The 17644-nt window shown below is 38.9% G+C and overlaps 1 protein-coding gene and 1 long non-coding RNA gene across 2 annotated transcripts in view; both read left to right on the top strand.

Annotated features, from left to right (window-relative positions):
* LOC575802 (sodium- and chloride-dependent taurine transporter-like) overlaps positions 1–10198 on the top strand; it is a gene marked incomplete at its 3' end in the record, with an annotated part of 33166 nt that extends 22968 nt beyond the window's left edge. The window contains exons 8-13 of the mRNA XM_030973727.1: positions 1412–1536; positions 4485–4597; positions 6482–6619; positions 8285–8387; positions 9075–9175; positions 10124–10198. Of these exons, the coding sequence (XP_030829587.1) occupies positions 1412–1536; positions 4485–4597; positions 6482–6619; positions 8285–8387; positions 9075–9175; positions 10124–10198 (655 nt within the window). The remainder of the gene's footprint in view (positions 1–1411; positions 1537–4484; positions 4598–6481; positions 6620–8284; positions 8388–9074; positions 9176–10123) is intronic.
* Position 10199: 1 nt separating this feature from the next.
* Positions 10200–14603, top strand: LOC115919835. Its single transcript, XR_004062032.1, has 2 exons — positions 10200–10299; positions 13121–14603. It is a non-coding gene; the product is annotated as an uncharacterized LOC115919835 (long non-coding RNA).
* The last annotated feature ends 3041 nt before the right edge of the window (positions 14604–17644 follow it).

Consider the following 17644-nt stretch of genomic DNA (forward strand, 5'->3'; position numbering starts at 1 on the left):
ACCCCGGCTTTAGCTGTGCTGCCATTACGGCGCTCAAGCATTTCAAGGAATTAATTCCTGCCAGGTACCCATTTACATCACCTGGGTTGAGTGTGGGAAATGTAGATCAATGCCTTGCCAAAGGACATTAGTGCCGCGGCAGGTCTCGAACCGCGGACCTTGTGCCCAGTAAGCCCGGATCCATTTGATTGATTCATTCATTTTTTAAAACTTTTTCTACTGATTTCCTTTATCTTTTGTTTTGCTACACGATATAATCTTATAGAGATAGACAGAGAGAGAAGAGGAAATAATGGAAAAGAACACAGATGAATGACCTTCATTATCCGCTCAAGGGAAGTAATATATACTGCAATAAGATCATAGCTGCGGGAAGAAAACATAGTCTATTTTTAATTCAGATATGGTAGACCTACGTTCATTCATTTTGATGATTTTAATTTGTCTCGATTTCTACCCGGTATGTCTTAAAGGTATAGACCAGTTTTGGAAACGCCCCCCTCTCAAAAAAAGAAATAGAAGCTCTTATTACTTATCATCTGAAAGAATATGATTTGCTAATACATGATGATATAAATTATGCCGGGAAACCGCCTACTAATTGATACATTTGGTAAATTATCATATCGATCCGGCCTGGATAGATATATAGATATATATCCAACATTGAACATATTTTGGGCATATATTTCTGTTTTTGCGAATTTAGTTTGAAGTATTGCCATCTAGAACCTCTGAAGGCAATATTTAAACAATATTGAATGGTTATTTTGCACCCAAAACACTTGAACCGCAATTTTACCACTACCGGTCTATGTCTTTAAGAAAAATATTTTTTAAATAGAAGGTTGGGTTTTCGGAAAGTTGAAGAATATTTATGAGCTTTATCATTCTTTGTATACGGTCAGTTTGAAAGAATATCATAGTGAAAGTGTCTCTTGAAAAGGATCGCTATTAAAACGCCGTGATGAACACAAGAATAAGATGAAAAGTGTGGACCAAACATTTATGTGCAGTCCCATAACTGATTTCTGTGTGATATTTCGCAAAATGAGTCTTTTTATTTTATGTTATCTAAAGCGGTTCTAGGAAAATAAGAGGGGAGCATTGGGGAGGGGATTTTATGGAACATTAAAGTTCTTGCTTTCATTTCATTACGTGCCTTTCGATTTTTGTTCAGGGGTGAGGGGGCCTTGAAGAAATGGGGAATCATCCCCCCCCCTAAGCCTAACCCTAGATCTGCTACTGATGTTGATCATTACAAGCTTTGTTTATTATAAACATCGATTCTCTTGTACTCCATAATCAGCCTTTCCCAGTTGCTTCTAGATTGTTTATTTTACAATGTACCTGCATAATATTCACTCATCATTATCTTCAAGGCTATTTTGTGATTATTGATTGTCTTTAGGGACAGCATGATCGTAGCCTTCTTAAATGTGATTACAAGTATCTACAGTGTTATCATCGTCTCTTCATTCGTTGGCTTCGTAGGGTTCGCTGAGGATATCCCAATAAATGGAGCCGTTGATGCAGGTAAGAGTAGTGTCAGCACCACTACCCTAATCATAGCACCACTGTTCTTCTGGTGGGGAAGTGATGTTGAGGGCTATACCCTTCTCATCCTCTAACCTTTACCCTAACCCTAGCATCACTGACCTACTGGTAGGAAAGGGGTTGAGGGCTACACCCCTCCCACCGTCTAACCTTAACCCTAACCCTAACACCACTGACCTACTGGTGGGGAGGGGTGAGGGCTTCACCCCTCCTACCCTCTAACCTTAACCCTAACACCACTGACCTACTGGTGGGGGAGGATGAGGGCTACACCCCTCCCACCCTCTTATCTTAACCCTAACCCTATCACCATTGACCTACTGGTGGGGAGGGGGATGAGGGCTCCTCCCCTTCCACCCTGTATCCATATCCCTAACCCTAGCACTACTGGCCTACTGGTAAGGAGGAGGATGACGGCTCCACCTTTTTCACCGCTAACCTTAACCCTAACTGTATCACCACTGACCTTCTGGTGGGGAGAGGTGAGGGCTTCACCCCTCCTACCCTCTAACCTTAAACCTAACCCTAACACCACTGACATACTGGTGGGGAGGAGAGGTTGAGGGCTCCACCCCTCCCACCCTCTAACTTGAACCCTAACCCTATATCACCACTGTCCTACTGCTGGGAAAGGGCTTGAGGGCTTCACCCCTCCCACCGTCTAACCTTAACCCTAACCCTAACACCACTTGTCTACTGTGGTGAGGAGGGGTGAGGGCTTCACCCCTCCCACCCACTTACCTTAACCATAACCCAAGCATCACTCGCCTACTGGTGGGAGGAGAGGTTGTATTAATCTGCTACCGGTATAACTTGTGTATGTTTGTGAAAATGCATTCGTCCCAATCTATGTTTCTTGAAAATGTGCCATATTAAAGTAGATATTCATTGATTTTAAAAACTAACTTTATTTTCATCATTGCAAAGTTGACACTTCGATTCGACAAGGTTATCAAAATTTAATGCTTGGAAACATTCGAAGTAATGATTACAAAATTACAAAACGCTTAAATACAGCCCCTGCATAGCACCTGAAGAGCTCTCCGAACGCTGCTGAGATGTGTGAGATCACAGTATGGACATGATTTGCACAAGCAGACGATGTCGCATGGCATCTCACACATTTTCAGTGCCTGTGTTTTCATCTTCTCTTGAGTTCTTTCTCTTACTTCACTACCGTCAGGCTAAATGTATAATCTATTACCTCACTCTAAACCCCGCGCATGTTTTTATTTTGATGACAAATGCAGCGATACAAAATAAAAGAAACTGTCGCGTATAAACAAAATAAGACGCCATTGTATATTCAGCTGCACACACCGCGGTATGTTCGGCGTTTCAAGAGGGAACACATGCCGTCCTTAATATCATTCCGGGGGGGTTTTCAATTAGAAAGTCTGGTATCTTTGATTGTTAATTAACTCCTATCCTGTTAGTAGGAGACCAGCCTGTAGGTCCCGTGACCAATCTCTGGGAACAAAGGTTTGAAAGTGTTTTTGTGTTCCCTGATGAATACCGAACAATTTTGACTTGGGCTGCCCCCTTGAAAATCCCGGGCATTCTTGTGAGGGGTCAACAAAGGTCATACAGGGTAGAAATTCAAATATATTCAAATCGTGTCGATATGCATATCAAATTACTTGTCTGGTCATGAGGATTCTAAAAATGTATAGTTTGCTATACCTCCGACCTTAAATGAGGGCGCTGTGGTCAAAAACGTTGAAAGGTCAACACACTTTTGACTGGTGGTCAAATTCACCAACACAGTTAACCTTATCAAATTGCATATCAAATTACTCGTCTGGTCATGAGGATTCCAAAAATGTATATATTTTTATACCTCCGACCTTAAATGAGGGCGCTATGGTCAAAAAGGTTAATGCACTTTAGACTGGTGGTCAAATTCACCAACACAGTTAACATTGTCCGATTCTAATGATTTTAGTGTCTAATAATATGTTTACTGACATGGCAGATTCAACTATACAACTTTCAAAAGTAAAATTGCTTACCTTGACCATGAACATTCAAAATGGCTGCCTTTTCGTTGACAAAAATTTAACAACTTCTTATCCATGGGTTTGGGGGAATTTCAAGGTTATGGCAACCACTTTTGATCTAAACGTTGCTTCTCCTACTATGTGTATTTACAAGCAAAAGATTTTAGTTATCAGAATCGGGTCATATCCCCTTTTGAATAGTTTGACATGCCATTACATGTATATACACTAAACTCATCATAATTTGACAAATAATAGCTTTGCAATTATGTGCATTCTCTATGGGATGTCGTCTGCTTGGGCAGTATTGGTCCATATAGTGACGTCATTAAAACATCGTTATTTTTCCGGCGAATCTCTCGTATATCCCAGCTGCTATGGAGGTGGTTGTATTTGTATTTTTATAAATCACCCGATACGTAGTTGACCTAAAACTTGTACGATGGCCATCTGTTAGCTTACAAGTTTGTAGTGATACATTAGTTGACATATTTGTGATTTTCTATGAATTTCACCTTTAAAGCTTACATCTAAAGATATTTAACAAAGGCCGTTATTCAACTAGTATACCTTTCCCTCTAGAATTTACAAATTATTAATTAACAAGGGGTATTACTAACTTCATTTAAAACTGTATATTTTATTCTTGTTTGCGAAAACCGATGATTATGAGGAGTTTGAGGACTTTCTCCCCTCCCCCCCCCCCCCTGCTTCGTAGAACATTTGAAATTAATACGTTGTGGGATACTGAGTACCACATTAATCTACCAATGATATATCTTGGTGGTGAGAAACATTTTCAAAATGATTATCCCCTCCCGCTTAAATAATTTTCATTCTGTATATTTATATGTACGTCCTTTGATATAAATCAGTTATTTCGTTTTCTTTTTTATCATTAATTTTGATTTTGTTTGATTACTTTAGGTCCTGGTCTGTTTTTCGATGTCTTTCCGCGTGCTTTTGCTGCAATGCCTTCATCAAGGGTCTCGGCAATTTTCTTCTTCCTAGTGGTCCTAAAGATTGGGCTTAACTCTCAGGTAATCGGGGAAGGATCAAGAATTGGGGTAATAATAATAATAATACAGCATTTATTATGCGCCATCGATCTAGTAAACTATTCTGAAGCGCAAAGGGATAGAATTAGAATGGGTAGTCCAGTTTCAGTCCGTTCTTTGTTTTGATTCTTTTATCACACGCATCGATCCCACACACAGTGCGGTCCTTCCACTGATCACGCGATCCCCCAAATTTCCTTCCGTTATCGGGGTACATTATTTTTTCATTTTTTTTGTCCTTTCTTTTTCTTTTCTTTTTTCTTTTTCAATGATATTTAATTTTCTCCATTGCTTTTCACAAACAATAACAAAATAACAATAACAAACAATAACAAATTCAATACATAAAATAATCTGCATGTTAATATTATTATATAGAATATGATTTTACATTTACATCTAATTAATACAAATGAACTGTTACCATTTACATCAAATAAAGCATGGAACATGCATGCATGAAGAAGGCATGAACATAAAAAGACATTTAAAAAATTATGTTTTTGTTTATTTTTTAAACACACCCATACAAACATTTACATAAACACATAAACACACGTGCACAGACACCCACACAAACATGCTTACATTTTGTGAGAATCTCGACCACTATATCAGCCATGTCCATTTCAATGCTTCTATTCGCCTTCCTTATTTAATTAATTCTGCACGAAGCTATTCTAAAGTGTCCCACATTATGGCCCGAATTCACAAAGGAGGTTTGTCGACAAACCGAGGTTTATATACGTCATAATTTATGACGCGTTTTGACGCGTTTTTTTTACAAACCTGGTTTGTAAAAACGCGTCGAAACGCGTCATATGACGCACGAAAACCAAGGTTTGTCGACAAACCTCCTTTGTGAATTCGGGCCAACGAGTGGAAAGGCTAGGTCTACATTCCACGTTGAGTGTGTGTTATTTGATCAGCTGATTAGGCGCGCGACACGGAAACGGTACAGAGGCGGGCTGGACTAGGACTTGGCCAAAGTGGGATGGCGGGGGTCAGAATTCTGACAAGAATTAAAGGAATCAAAATCTTCAGATTGTCTTTACTGCCCTTTTTAATCTTACCCAGAGTGTCTGACAAGTAATAATGAAAATCGCCACATATTTTCCATATTTATGTGTATTAAAAAACAAAAATTAAGTTTTAAAATCTCTGATTTAAAAAAAAAAAGAGTTTGGACCGCATTGAACGAAATAGTTATAAAAAAGATATCGTGGATCATCATACCAGAATCCTTGAATTCCAATGTTTTTAATTCGACTGTTTTCATTTAACATTATTTGTACCATAAGTAGGTTTCAGAATGTATTGATTTGAAACAGAATTGAATTCAGTCTATGCCTGATATTTGTTCAAAAAAAGACTCGATCGAGAATCTTTATCTGTAGATTGCATTTGCTTTACCTATACTTAATTTCCCAATAGTTAGACCTATAATTTATTTCCCATTCGCCCTTTTAAATATGTTTAACTTTGATAACCTTTTCAACCTCTACATTATTGTCAACTGTGTAAAGTCTGTACTTACTGAACACTTTTAACCGTTCCAACACTTTTAATATTTTCTCCTTTTTCTCAACCCTTAAACTGGCTCAAACTTTTCCATCCGTTTATTTTAAGCCTTGACATTTCTTTCAACATCTTGAATCTTTTCACACAATCTTATTTGAGGAGAAAAACACTTTCTTCGTTCCGCTCAAATCATGTAATATTTTGATACTCTGATAATATCGGCATAAGACCATGTGGATGACCTATGAAAGCATAGCTTTTAATCTTTACCCTAAACACACAACCAACAACTCCCCATTTCATTAACTAAAAAACCTTATTTTTATCCTCCATTTTCTATGTTAGCTCGTCATGGTGAAGGCGTTCATCACGTCTGTCTTGGATCTTTTCCCTACCTCGCTGCGGATTGGGTATTATAAAGAGCTATTCGTGTTGGGAGTCTGCTTTGTAAACTTCCTGATTGGCCTCAGTATGGTAACCCAGGTAAGATATCGACACGTAAAGATATGTACTGGTCAAGTAAACAAGTTAATGGAAACATAATACTACCAATGACAAACTTAATGGTATTGGATATTTGTATAGGGCACATATTCACCATGCACGGTACATGCTCATGGTGCTTACCCCTGCTCCGCGAGGCTACCGGTTTCGGTGCTCACACAGCATCCAAGGAACTCGTTCCCACCAGTTCCCATTTAGCACCTGGATGGAGAGTGGCATATGTAGATTAATGTCTTGAAAAAGGACATTAGTTCCGTTGGAGAACTTGAACTGCGATCCCTTCGATCCACAATCTGAAGACGTTTCCACGACAGCTCTAGACTTCTGAGGGCTGTTGATGAAGAATTCATTTATTAATTCTATTTTATAGAGGAGAGTATGATAATATCGGCCTGATAATAAATTTTTTTTTTTCTTATAAAATGTATAACTTCTTTCTTGGGAATGTCAGATTTTCGTCCAACATTCATTAATCTGTTTATGTCAATTTCCGCCTGCCTCTACTGAGATCAACTTGTAATCAAATTTGACAAAGTTCTCGTTCCTCTGTTGAATCGTTCAAGAAGTATCTTGAAACATATTTGCATGTATTCACATTGTAGTTAACTGTGTGATGTTTATATTATATTCTTGTTATTAGTTTTTAGTTTACGATCATCAATTCGATATAGTGCTATGAAAGAAACCAGTACTATATACATTTATTATCAATATAATTATTTTCATTAGCATTATATTTACTGTTATTATTATTATCAATACTGTATTTATTGGGCCTTATTGAAAGAGTCAAAAAGCCAGTGAGGAATATGGACTGTACCTCATTATTAAGGAGACAAGGTAATGATAATATGTGGAGGAAAGAAGGGCCATCATATTCAAGCTGATGGAGAGGATATCGAAGTAGTCAACCCTGTCCGATTGTGGATGGTGGTGGAAGCTCACCAGAAATTAGATGACGTCTCGCCATGGCTAGATCATCTGCCATAAGCCTTACTGACATTTGGAAAGATAGAGAGATCTCAAGGAAAACCAATATTCATATGATGATTGCTCTGGTCTTTTCAATCGCTACATACGGGTGAGAGACGTGGTCGCTTGGAGCAGCAGAAAATCCATGCTTTCGAAATGTAGTGTTGGAGGAGGATGCTGAGGATATCCTGGACGGCTCATAAATCAAATGATTTTGTCAAGATAAAAATTGAAGCGGAAGCCACCCTATGCCAGAAAATAGATAATAACAAGTTGCGGTATTTTGACACATATCAAGGAGAGAAGGTGACAACATGGAGAAGATCATAACCCAAGGTCACGTTGAGGGTCAACGGAAACGTGTTTGGCCAAAGGTTCGATGAGCTGATGGACTAAAAAAAGATTACTGGCATGAACATCTGCACAGCTGATCGCTATGCCCAGGATAGAATTGGTTGGAACTTCATTATATATAGGGTCACTAAGGGTCAGTCATGACTTGTAGGACGCCGACGACGACGAGGATTATCACTAATGATATTATCATTATTATTAGTTGTAGTAGTAGTAGTAGTAGTAGTAGTAGCAGTGGCAGTAGTATTGTTATCAATATTATTATTATCATCATCATTATGATTATTATATTTGTTGTTATTATTGATTACATTTTAGGGTGGTCTCTACGTCTTCACGCTCTTCAGTAACTATGGGGATAGTGCCTTCCCTATCATTTGGATATGTTTCTTCGAGAGCATCGCCATCGGATGGTTTTATGGTAATAATTTCTCTTTCATTTGATCAGAGATAAGGAAACGAAACAAGCCATTACCCAATTTAAATCATTATTATGTATGACTATTAGTTTATCATCACCAAATTTAACCATGTTTCGTATCCTATTTCTGTTCTTTGTAAACGGTGGATTAGCCTTAACTCTACATGTGAGCGAAACAACTGCCCATGTTGAAGGTATAGAGTGCGTCCCAGAAAAAAACGAAACCGAGAATTATCGATGTTTTATCATAACTTAATCACAATTATAATTGATAAATGACACATATTTGTAAAGCTCTACTGCCCCTGATCCCAAGTGAGGCGAAATTTGTACCTGTTATGTTTTTTTTTTTAATGGAACATGTATGTTTGTTGGGTTTAATTTTACCAAATATTGAGTAAATTGTCATCAATTTTGGTACATGCGTTAAATCGTTCCAAATAATTTTCACTTTCCTTGTTTTCCCATCATCAGTAAAGATAAAAGATCGTACATTGTCGAGATTCTAAGATGGAGACACCTTATGGTACATCGTTAAGCTGGTCAGTCACAACGTAGAAAAATAAGATTTATATGTAAACTTTTGACATCTTAGGGCATCAATAAGATTATCGAAAATTATCAAAGTATTGAAAGGAATGTGTAACTTTTTGATTTTCCATTCTTACCTCTTTTCTTTTAATAAAGGTGTTAGAAGGTTCTCCCGAGACATTGCCGAGATGCTGAGATGGCAACAGATTGAATGGTACATAATCTGCTGGCCAGTCACTGTTCCTATTATTGCTCTGGTAAATATCTCTCCGAATATAGATGGCCCTTATTCTACAGACATTTAAAGTGTAGAAATCAATAGAATATATTTTGCACTGTATGTTAAGGATTCCAAGTTGCTATACTACAATGAATATTTGAGCTTCAAACAATATTATAAAGAGATATTGCGAGTTAAAATACTCTTTCACTAGATACAAAACTAGTAAACTAGTCGACGCGTCGTAATTGCATGCAGTAGAATAAGGTGCTCGAGGAACCCAAGTCTGATTTGGGTTCCGTACGCGCCGTTAACTACCCCCTAGGACAACTACCCCCTAGGACAACTACCCCCTAGGACAACTACCCCCGGACAACTACCCCCGAACAACTACCCCCGGACAAATACCCCCGGATAACTACCCCCGAACAACTACCACCCGGAAAAATACCCCACGGCAACCATCCTCTAGGAAAACTACCCCTCGGACAACTATCCTAGAGGGTAGTTGTCCGGGAGTAGTTGTCCGGGGGTAGTTGTCTGGGGGTATTTGTCCGGGGGTAGTTGTCCTAGGGAGTAGTTTTCCTAGGGGTAGTTGTCTGGGGGTAGTCGTCCTCGGTGGTGGCTGCCCTAGGGTTTTGATGTCCAGGGGTAGGTGTCCGGATACGCTTCCAAACTGACAAAAAATAAGAAAGCTCACAATGAATATTTAAACCTCGAATTAAGCAGGACTCGACTTTCTCTTTATTCTACTCTACAGTGCGTCCCAGAAAAAAACGAAACCAACAATCATCGATTTTTTTATTATAACTTAATCACAATTATAATTAATAAATGACACATAAATTGGTAAGCTTAGATCCTCCTCTTTCATTTCATGGAACTCATATGATGCATATTTCACACATGAGTGATTAAAACCAATTTGAAGAGAGGATAACAAAAGATTTGTCAAATAATCGTGCAAAATACATTATATTCTCAGCTCGTTTGGATCGGCAACATAGTGTACTGGGCCCCGCTGTCCTATTCCTCTGACTACCCGAGCTGGGCCGACGGCTCGGCTTCTGTATGACCCTCTCATCGATGGTGTGCATTCCCGCAGGAGCGATCTACTCCATCTTCTACCACATGATCAAAGGTGAAGGGCCCACTATGACGGTAAGATCATGAACAGGATTTTAGGGCTTATAATTGCTGATCCTCAAAGGGAATACGGCTTCCCTTTGAGCAACGGGTGTGCCGAGTAGCACAAAAATAATGCATCTTCTTTGTTTTTGTTGTTGTTGGCTGAGCCAGGGAGCCAAGAGGACACACATTTTTTCTCATGCCGCCTCCAAGGGAAATTTGTTAATAAGTGCACCCCCCCCCAAAAAAAAAAAATCGCAACGACTCAGCCAACCGCTAATTAACCGGGGGGGGGGGGTAAGAGGACACTTTTTTTTGTTTTTTGGTCTCGAAATTTGAAAAATTGACATTTTATTCCGTTGGGGGGTTAGGTCACCTTTTTTAGGTCAGCCATTGGCAGATTTTTTTTTTGTTTTTTTTTAAATAATTTTTTTTTTTAAATAAACATCACAAAAAGGGGGGCGTTGCTACAAAATACACACATAAACAAAACCGAGGACCCCCCCCCCCTCCCCCTGTGTACGTGCCTGCTCGTTTGAATACAGTTTTTCCTGAAGCTTTTACGTTTCATTAACTCATTAGAGAAAGAAGACGATTCGTTGTACCGTTTTTTTTACTCTTAAACCTCGTCTAAACTCACCCCCCCCCCCTCCCGTGGAAAGCTCGGAAGCTTTTACGTTTATCATTAGAGAAAGAAGACGATTCGTTGTACCGTTCTCGACTCTTAATCCTTGTCTGAATTTCAAAAAGGTTTTTTGTCTGCTCCTTTTTCTTCATACGGCGTTCTTTTTTTGGGGAGGGCGCCCCCACTGCCCCCCTGGCTACGCGCCTGCGGTCAGATGAACATCTTTTGATACCTTTTCCGCCCCCGGAAACTCATGGGTTGAAGGCAAATTACGGTCAGATAAGCATTCAGGGGCCCGCCTTCAGGGCCCATGGTGGAGTCGAGGTGCGGAAACCCCTGAATCTCGGGGTTGCAGACATTTGATTACGGTCAGATGAACATATTTTTATACCTTATTTCTGACACTGGCAGGACACTGATTGGCGTGAGGTCCAGCGGGCGGAACCCCCAGAAGCCCAGGGGTTTTAAGCATTACATTACCGTCAGATTAGCATCCAGTGGGGTCCAGGGGCAGAGCCCCCGGAAGCTCAGGTTTAGGCATTTGATTACGGCCAGATGAACATATTTTCATACTTTATTTGTGACACTGGCAGGGCGGAGCCCCAAGAAGATCAAGGGTTTTAGGCACTAAATTGCGGTCAGATGAGTATCAAGGGGCCTGCCCAAGGGCCCTTAGTCGGGTCCCGGGGGCAAAGCCCCCGGAAGCTCAGGGGTTTTAGGCGTTTAATTACGGTCAGATGAGCAATTTTTGATACCTTATTTTGTTGTAACACTGGTAGTTAACTCTTCTTTCTTTCTTGCTCTCTTTCTTTCTATTTCTCTTTAAAATGCTTTTCCAAAAAAATTGGGGGGGGGGGGAGCTGGAGGCTCCCGATTCCCGCCGTTCCGCGGGCCCTGACATGTAGGCATCTCAAGAAGCATATTTCTTGCCTGGCTGTTAATTTACAAACGCATAAAAAATATAATTTACTAAAAAATGAGGAAAAATCTCGGAAAATTATGTCATTTCAGCATTATGTGTAAACCACCTTTATGGAATAAGAAATAAACCACGTTTAAATTTTATTTCCCCCGAGCCCCCCTCCCCGATCAATACGCCAGTGCCCCACCTCCCCCCCCCCCCCCGATCTACACTTTGTTGGCGGAAAAATCGCAACTGATCTCCCCTACCTTTCTTCTTTCTCTTTTTTTCTTTCCCTTTCTCTCCTCTTTCCCTTTCCCTTCCCTTCCTTCTCTCTCTTTTAGGTTTGATGGGGGTGGGGGAGGAGGAGGCAAGGTCATTTCGGCCCCCACCCTTCTCCACACGTTGTTGGCGGGATTAACTGCAAATGATCTATTTCCCCTTCTTGTCACCTTTTTTTCGGTCCCTTTTAGCTCTCCTTCTTCCCTTTTCATTCTTTCTCTCTTTTTTAGCGGGGCGGGGGGAGGCAAGGGCATTTTGCCCTACCCCCGCCCCGATCGACAACTTGTGTCGGAAAAATTGCAACTGATACCCCCTTCTTTCTATTTCCTTCCTTCTCTCTTTTTTTTTTTTTTAATTGGGGGAGGGGGAGGCGAGGCTCTTTCGCCCCCCCCCCCCTTCCGATCACTTCTTCCCCCTTTTCTTTTCTTCTTCCTCTTGTTTCTTTCCCTTTCTCTCCTCTTTCCCTTTTTTCTTCTCTCTCTCTCTCTCTCTTTTTTTTCCTCCTTTTTTCCCTTCTTTTTTTTCCCTTCTTTTTTTTTCCTCCTTTTTTTTTCCCTTCTTGTTTTTCCTTTTTTTTTTTTCCTTCTTTTCTCCCTTTTTTTTTTTTACTTCTTTTTTTTTCCTTCTTTTTTTTTTTCCTTCTTTTTTTGTTTTCCTTCTTTTTTTCCTTCTTTTTTTTCCCAGGGAGGGGGGGCAGGCCTCCCGCCCCCCTGAATCCGCGCCTGGGCCTTAACAAAGGTTCTAGCAGGTTAAAGAACTGAGTCGTAAGAAGTGCTCCTTGTGCAAGTAAAAACTAGCTCCTTTTCTGACTACCTCTGACCAGGTGTTACCCCCAACCAGCTGCCTCTGAAACTGCTCCATTTCTTTGAAGTAGATTGAAAACCGAACGATCGAGATTTTTTTTGGGGGGAGGGGGAGGGGAAGGCTTCACTCCTCACATTGCTGCGTTACAATAAAGTCCTGATTATTTTTTTTTTTTGTGTGTGGACATTTGTGCCTTTTAAATGTTTAACAATAATTCTTCATTTTGTTTTTCTCCATTTCAGAGGCTGAAAATGGTTATCCAACCCACTATCGTTCCTGTTCGTGATGAAGTACATGTAGAACCAGCTGGTGTGGAAATGACCTAATATCATAAGAGTCAATTAAAAAAAAAATTATGTAATAGTGGAAAAGATTGAAAAAATAATCACTTGCAGTTTCGAAGTCGTATGCTATCTCTTAAATGATACGGAATTATATAAATACTTTAAATTGTTTAATTTTCTTCGGTTTCAATTTATATTTGATGAAAATTCCAAGTCATTGGATCGCAAATTTTAATAATAGGCCTATTCAATTTTACCTCAATAAAACATTGTGATTTTGAAATATATTGGGCAGAATTCGTAAAAGAACAAAAGCAGTTCAATAATTATGCCTTTTTTTTTTTCCTCCTCAAAATTATTATGGTAGCTTGGCTTACAGTATATAATTATAAGTTATAATTTTTTTAATGAGCTAACGTTTAATGTTGTCCAAAATTAATACTTCTTTCGACTTTCTATATCTCGCGAACGAGGAGCAATTTTGACACCATCACGATATAGCCAAATGTAGGCCTGTAGCTTGATTATTACCATATCATGTCGAATTTGTAGTATACCTTTTTTTACATTCTCATATACTTGAAATGCCTATATCATGAAAAACATGAATTGGTGCGTGGGTGCGTGGGTGAGTGTGCATGTTGTAAGTATTTCTACAATATTATTACACGAAGGTTTTGATTCATTTTAAAAGTATTTAAAAACAATTAAGGTTATTAATATGTCATATTCTCTTTCTCTCTGATGTCATGTGTTCTACTCTCACCTTCAATTGAAATGCATGTACAGTACTATGATATAATTTACTCACTTTTAATTATTTTAATCTACTAATTTTAAGTGTACTAAAATTGGGATTAGCCTTGACTGTCCGATTGCTTTTGCTAATCCGTCACCTCTACTATAATCAATCCTTTTTGTATTTCTCATGTCAGCTATATATGTATGTGTATGTGTTCTTTTGCCATATGTCGTTTCGTATATTTACTTCAAATTGCTTTATTTCGTTGGTATTATATATTTTTAAAGAAATAATCAAATAAACTGAATTGAAAAATGTTGTGGACTGAAATTTATTTGAGATTTAAACTTGATATATATCTAATCATGCTTACGCTTTCCTTGGATGGTGGATTTTCATTTATAACTGGGCCTTTACAAAACCTAACTGAGCTATAATTATAGCTGCAAGGTAAGTGGCATTGGCTATATACATAACTTAAGTAATTCATAGTACTGGCCCTGGTGCATCAGTAGGCATTTGGTGTCTGACATGGAAAATGTTCACAATGTCATCAAATAATTTCCCTTCAAATTAATGGTCGCACATCAAAAGTATGAAATAATTATTCTTGTGTTTATATATAAAATGATAAACTCTGATTTATGGAATAACCTGTAAATCAACCCAAGGCCAATTTCGATACATCCCATTAAAAAATATATCATTTTCGGATTAAGTAATATGCACATTTCAATCATGTCATTATAGGTGACGGACAAAACTACTGTAATAGCCCTTGATTAATTTTGTTTGTATAATTACTCTCGTGTTCCGTTAACCATAAGAATAGGGGAAAATAAGACTATTCAAACGCCTAATATAATTAAACGACGTCGTCTTGAACTAATGAATCAAACACATTTTAGTTTAAATTATATATTTCTATCTATCTTTTCCTAAATTATATGCTGTTATGTTGAAATTATGTTTGATATTGTATGTTTTTGCATTGTTTTTATATACATAAAAGGAGTTATTTTCAATTTCAATTTGCGCTTGCATGTATGCATAATTCGACCTCTATTATTACATGTACTGAAATGAATTGTGGAGAAACAATAATTGTAACATGTTTTTTTTAGTGAAAATAATGATTTGATTTGATTTGATGCTTTTTGAGAGATAGCAATTATTCCTTTTGTGTAGTTTACAGAGTCTTCGGATGTTTAAGGATTATTAGGATTTCAACTTACTTCAATGCGTGGGCGTCAATAATAGGGGGAACAGGGGACACCCCCCCCCCAAGTATTGCACTGTGTAAGTTCGAACCCTGTGTCCCGTTGTCCGTGGCACACACCTTTGTTATGTTTGTATATAAATTCGAGGGCAGGTCTTAATACCTGTTGAATTTTAAATAAAGCGTGTAAAAATTTCACCTGCAGGACCAGAAGGTCTGAGAAGCTAAAAGTGCAATTTGGTATTATTGGCTTTTAATTGTTCTCATTTTACTGCAAATCAATCAAATCAATCAAAGTATATTTGTATAGTATTTTGTATTTGCCTCTTAAAGTGTGAAAATCGCACCGTCCAATATTTCGTTCAGTGTTGAAGAAGGGGGGGGGGGAAGTGAGCAAAAAAAAAAAAAAAAATCGTTTTAGCCCCCGGAAATTTGAAAATCGAACAGAACACTATTTTCGCTCAGTAGGGGGGGGGGGGGAGGATCACTAATCGCGCCGGTCGATTTTTCGCTCACCGGAGGGGGCAGCACTAGTTGTTGTGTGTTTTTTTTTCCGAAAATTTGAAAATCGCACCCCCCCCCCCCCCCCCCCCCCCATTGAGCACCAGGGGAACTTTTTTAAAAACAAATTAAGGTAATTAAGGTATTGTTCGCTTCCCTTTGCAACGACTCCCCTTCCGCTTCAGTTGTCTTGTATCTGCTAATTTTCTAATTTTATAACACCTGGGGGGGGGGTGTTTACACAAAGATCCTTAGCTGAACATATCTCTAAGTTGGACTTAAAACAGTTATGGAAAGCCGTTAGTTTGTTTGAAAATATTTTGTAAAAGTCATTTTAAAAGGCGTAAATGTTGTTTAAAATCATTCATATTTCTATTATCATGGGAGATTTCATGTTCTTGATGTGGAATTTATGAAAACCCTAAAAACATGAGTATTCACTTTTTAATATATTTTATTTTAGGCTACAAATGGCTCTCCATAATTTTTAAGTCCAACTTAGAGTTAAGTTCGACTTAGGATCTTTGTGAAACAACCCCCTGGACTTGAAATGCCTTTTCTTCTGTAAGATCATTTGCGACTCATGTATTAAAGGTAATGCAAAGTTTTGGGAAATTTTGAAAAATGGATAGATAGTAATTCTTCAAAGTTTTGATATATTTGGATGCCCATGTGGATGTATTATAAGCACCGCAAAATTTAGTCCCTGAAACACTTCTGCTCTCGAGAAATTGAATAATCAAAAATTTACCGTTGCTCCCTTTAAATTTCAAATATTTCAAATAGCGATTAAGGCCATTCCATGGTAGCTGCGACTATGAGAATCTCAGAATTTCCAAACGGGAATAGCAAATCGGTCGATTGTAGTCAAGAAACATTGTTTTAAAGCTAAATTAAAAATCAGTCTTCAGAGGGATCTATCAGGGATCTATACAACATAAAGAGTTTATTATTTACAATTTCATCACTTTAGACTCGATTTCAACCGCTACAACGATCATTGAATATTGTAAAATCGCATTTGCTTCCAATATGTTCATTTGAACCAAACTCATGACCCCATACCAAAACTTTGTACATGTAAATGTATTACCTTTAACATCTTTCATGAGGTCTTCTGCTTGCGATCCTCCACTCTTCTCCTCAGCGTGGTCTACTTGCTGACTTATACGTTCCTCAATTCACGAGACAAGGGTTTCTCATATGAGGCTTTAACCTGTCAGCAAGAACAACCATCTTCTTTCCACGGTTCTTTGCCTTTTTCCTGTAGACGACATTAGACAAGCGATGAATGATGAGGAAAGACCCTTTCCAAATACGCTGCAATTTCGGAGACAACCCCTTTGACCTATAGCCGAGTTGTAGTAGTCAGTGGCGAATCCAGGGGGCTGGGGGCCCGCCCCCCCCCCCGGCAACAAAAAAGGAAGGAAGGAAAAAAGAAGGGAAAAAAGAAGAAAAAAGAAGGGGAAAAAAGAAGGAACAAAAAAAGAAGGAAATAAAAGGGTTCTAAAAATATGCTCATCTAACCGTAATTTAATGCCTAAGATCCCTTGACTTCCGTGGGCTCTTCCCCCTGGACCCCACCTAGGGCGCTAAGGTGGACGGCTGCATGCTCATCTAACCGTTATTTCTTGCCCAAAATCCCCGAGCTTCCGAGGGCTCCGCCCCTGGACCCCACGCCAATTCGTGACCTGCCAGTGTCACAAATAAGGTATAAAATCATGCTCATCTGATGATACTTTAATGTATAAAACTCCTGAGCTTCCTGGGGCTCCGCCCCCTGGACCGAACACCAATTTTTGTCCTGCCAGTGTCACAAATTGATATAAAAATATGCTCATCTGACCGTTATTTATTGCCCAAAACCCCCGAGCTTCCGGTACTACTCCGCCCCCTGGACCCCACGCCAATTCGTGACCTACCAGTGTCACAAATAATGTATAAAATCATGCTCATCTGACGATAATTTAATGTATAAAACCCCTGAGCTTCCGGGGGCTCCGCCCTCTGGATCCCACAT

The sequence above is a fragment of the Strongylocentrotus purpuratus genome, unplaced genomic scaffold (assembly GCF_000002235.5).
Source record: "Strongylocentrotus purpuratus isolate Spur 01 unplaced genomic scaffold, Spur_5.0 spur5_contig_866, whole genome shotgun sequence".
Classification (NCBI taxonomy): Eukaryota; Metazoa; Echinodermata; class Echinoidea; order Camarodonta; family Strongylocentrotidae; genus Strongylocentrotus; species Strongylocentrotus purpuratus.